At 44.5% G+C, this 1,971-nt stretch overlaps 1 protein-coding gene across 1 annotated transcript in view; it reads left to right on the top strand.

Annotated features, from left to right (window-relative positions):
- LOC147899898 (uncharacterized) overlaps positions 1–1,749 on the top strand; it is a 2,918-nt gene extending 1,169 nt beyond the window's left edge. The window contains exon 2 of the mRNA XM_087377136.1: positions 1–1,749. This exon is cut by the window's left edge and continues 395 nt beyond it. Within this exon, the coding sequence (XP_087233262.1) occupies positions 1–1,720 (1,720 nt within the window). The 3' untranslated portion in view covers positions 1,721–1,749.
- The last annotated feature ends 222 nt before the right edge of the window (positions 1,750–1,971 follow it).

The following is a 1,971-nucleotide window of genomic DNA, read 5'->3' as shown; positions in this document are numbered from 1 at the left end:
ATCGAGTCATTCCATTGGCATATGTGCAAAGGATTGTGAAGGCCAGAATGCTTTCCAATTTCCTCATGCGCTAGAGGATACAGAAGACCCGCATACTGAGAGTGAGCCCTTTGGAATTGAGGATAATGCTGCGAGTCAATCCATGCTAGATTCATCTCAGGAGCTTGAAGGCCAGAATGTTAGCAGATTGTCTGAACACCATGATCGGGAAGTCATACTGGAGAAGACAAATGATATTGATACTGAGGACCTGCACATACCAGCTCCGCTTGCTTCCGCCCAAGAGGAGAAGGCCGAGGACGATGACCGTATGACTTGTACGGACAGAATTGATTGTTCAACAGCCGAGGCTCCAAGTGACATAGCGTCTCCGTCCTCTCGTCAGAATCATGGGAACAGCGTGAACGAAGAGATGCTGCGTTTCAATGAAGATGAAGTTGGGATGGCAAATGGGAACCTTCTCAAAAGCAATGCTCCTATCAGCAGCGAGGAGAAAATCTCTGCGAATGAAGTTGAAGAAGCTAGTGTGATGATCAATCCAGCTGCTCTCGATGGTTGTATTACGTCACTCGACCCAGCTGACCACAATGTGGAGGATGCTCAGGATACTTGTATGGAAAACCAAAAGGCCGAAGCTTTTGTTGAAGCCAATTCAACCGAGCAGACGGGTTCTTTTGGAGCTTCTGTAATGAGCAACTGTGCCAGGTATGAAACTTCAACTCAACGTTCGGAGCTTGATGCATTCGAAAAAGAATTGCCAAGGTCCATGGACGGGAAATCTGGGGAAGGCAAGTTAATGAATCAGTCCTTTGAGCAGCAACCTTTGGAAAGTGAAGATGTGGACAAGGTAAACAGCGAAAATGTGCCAGTTGACTCTGAGGTTGAGCATCGGGAACCAATCGAAGTTGTTACCAAGATCTCTGAACTCGAAGACTCAACGAGTGACAATGAAGGTGTTGTGCAATCTTTCATTGTTAATCTGACTGATAATGTCGTAGAGGAGCAGCCTGTGGAGGGAGATGAAACCGAGGTGATTTGGGTCAATGTGCAAGATGAGCTTGAGCAACGTCAATCGCAGAAGGAATGCCTGGAAAATATGCAAGATAAGCAGCAACTGGAGGGGGAATGTCTGGGTATCGTTGAACCTGCAGGTCTTCCTGGGAAAGGTGACGGTGAAGTGCAATCTTCAATTGTCAATACTGTTGCTGAAATTTGCGTGAATACTTGCAGACAATTAGCATCTCCGAGTGATTGTTGCGAGAAAGGAGATGCCGAGATTGTTGATGCTTTGACGACAATCAATGGAAAGGAGTTTTTGGATGAGACTGTAGGTGTTAGTGCAGAGTTAGCAGCCTCAGAGCAAACTGTGAGTGGACTGCGAGAACAAGCGATAGGAACTGAAAAACCCGATACTAGTTCAGTTGCAAAATTAGAAACGGAAAGTGGAGCAAGCCCAGAGAGTATTACTGATGCATCACAAGGTGGGGTAAAGTTTTCTAAACTCATCAATGAGCAAAATGAGCAAGGTGTCTGTCTGCTCCGGTTATCTGACGAGAATAGGAAATTGAAGAACATTGTAGAAAAACTAGCTGAGTGCAACCATCAGCAGGCTGCTGCAATCTTGCAACTGAACGAGAGAATTGGCCGAGTTGAGCAGGCATTTTCTCAAAGAGAGATTGGAAACAGGACTCGTAAATGCCATGGCAGAAGAACAAGATAAAACTTGTAAATGGATTGACTACTTGTAAAATGTAGGACAACAAAATTTGTAATGAAAATGCTTATTGATGTAAAATTGTGCTACATCGATGATATATCTTGTGTGTGCAAATTTACGTGTGCTCATGTTTCGGGCCTCCTAGTCCAAAATATGATTGTACCCCGAGTGTAACCATCCACGAATGAGTACATCTTATGTCCTAGGATGAGATCAGTGAAATGGATTGAGCATTGAGCTTCTAGAAACTATAA

This window comes from Dipteris shenzhenensis, chromosome 7, assembly GCF_047967505.1.
Source record: "Dipteris shenzhenensis isolate YYH24624 ecotype China chromosome 7, Dip_SZ_1.0, whole genome shotgun sequence".
NCBI classification, from domain to species: Eukaryota; Viridiplantae; Streptophyta; class Polypodiopsida; order Gleicheniales; family Dipteridaceae; genus Dipteris; species Dipteris shenzhenensis.
The sequence above is the reverse complement of the archived record's forward strand: the minus strand, read 5'-3'. Positions and strand labels throughout refer to the sequence as shown.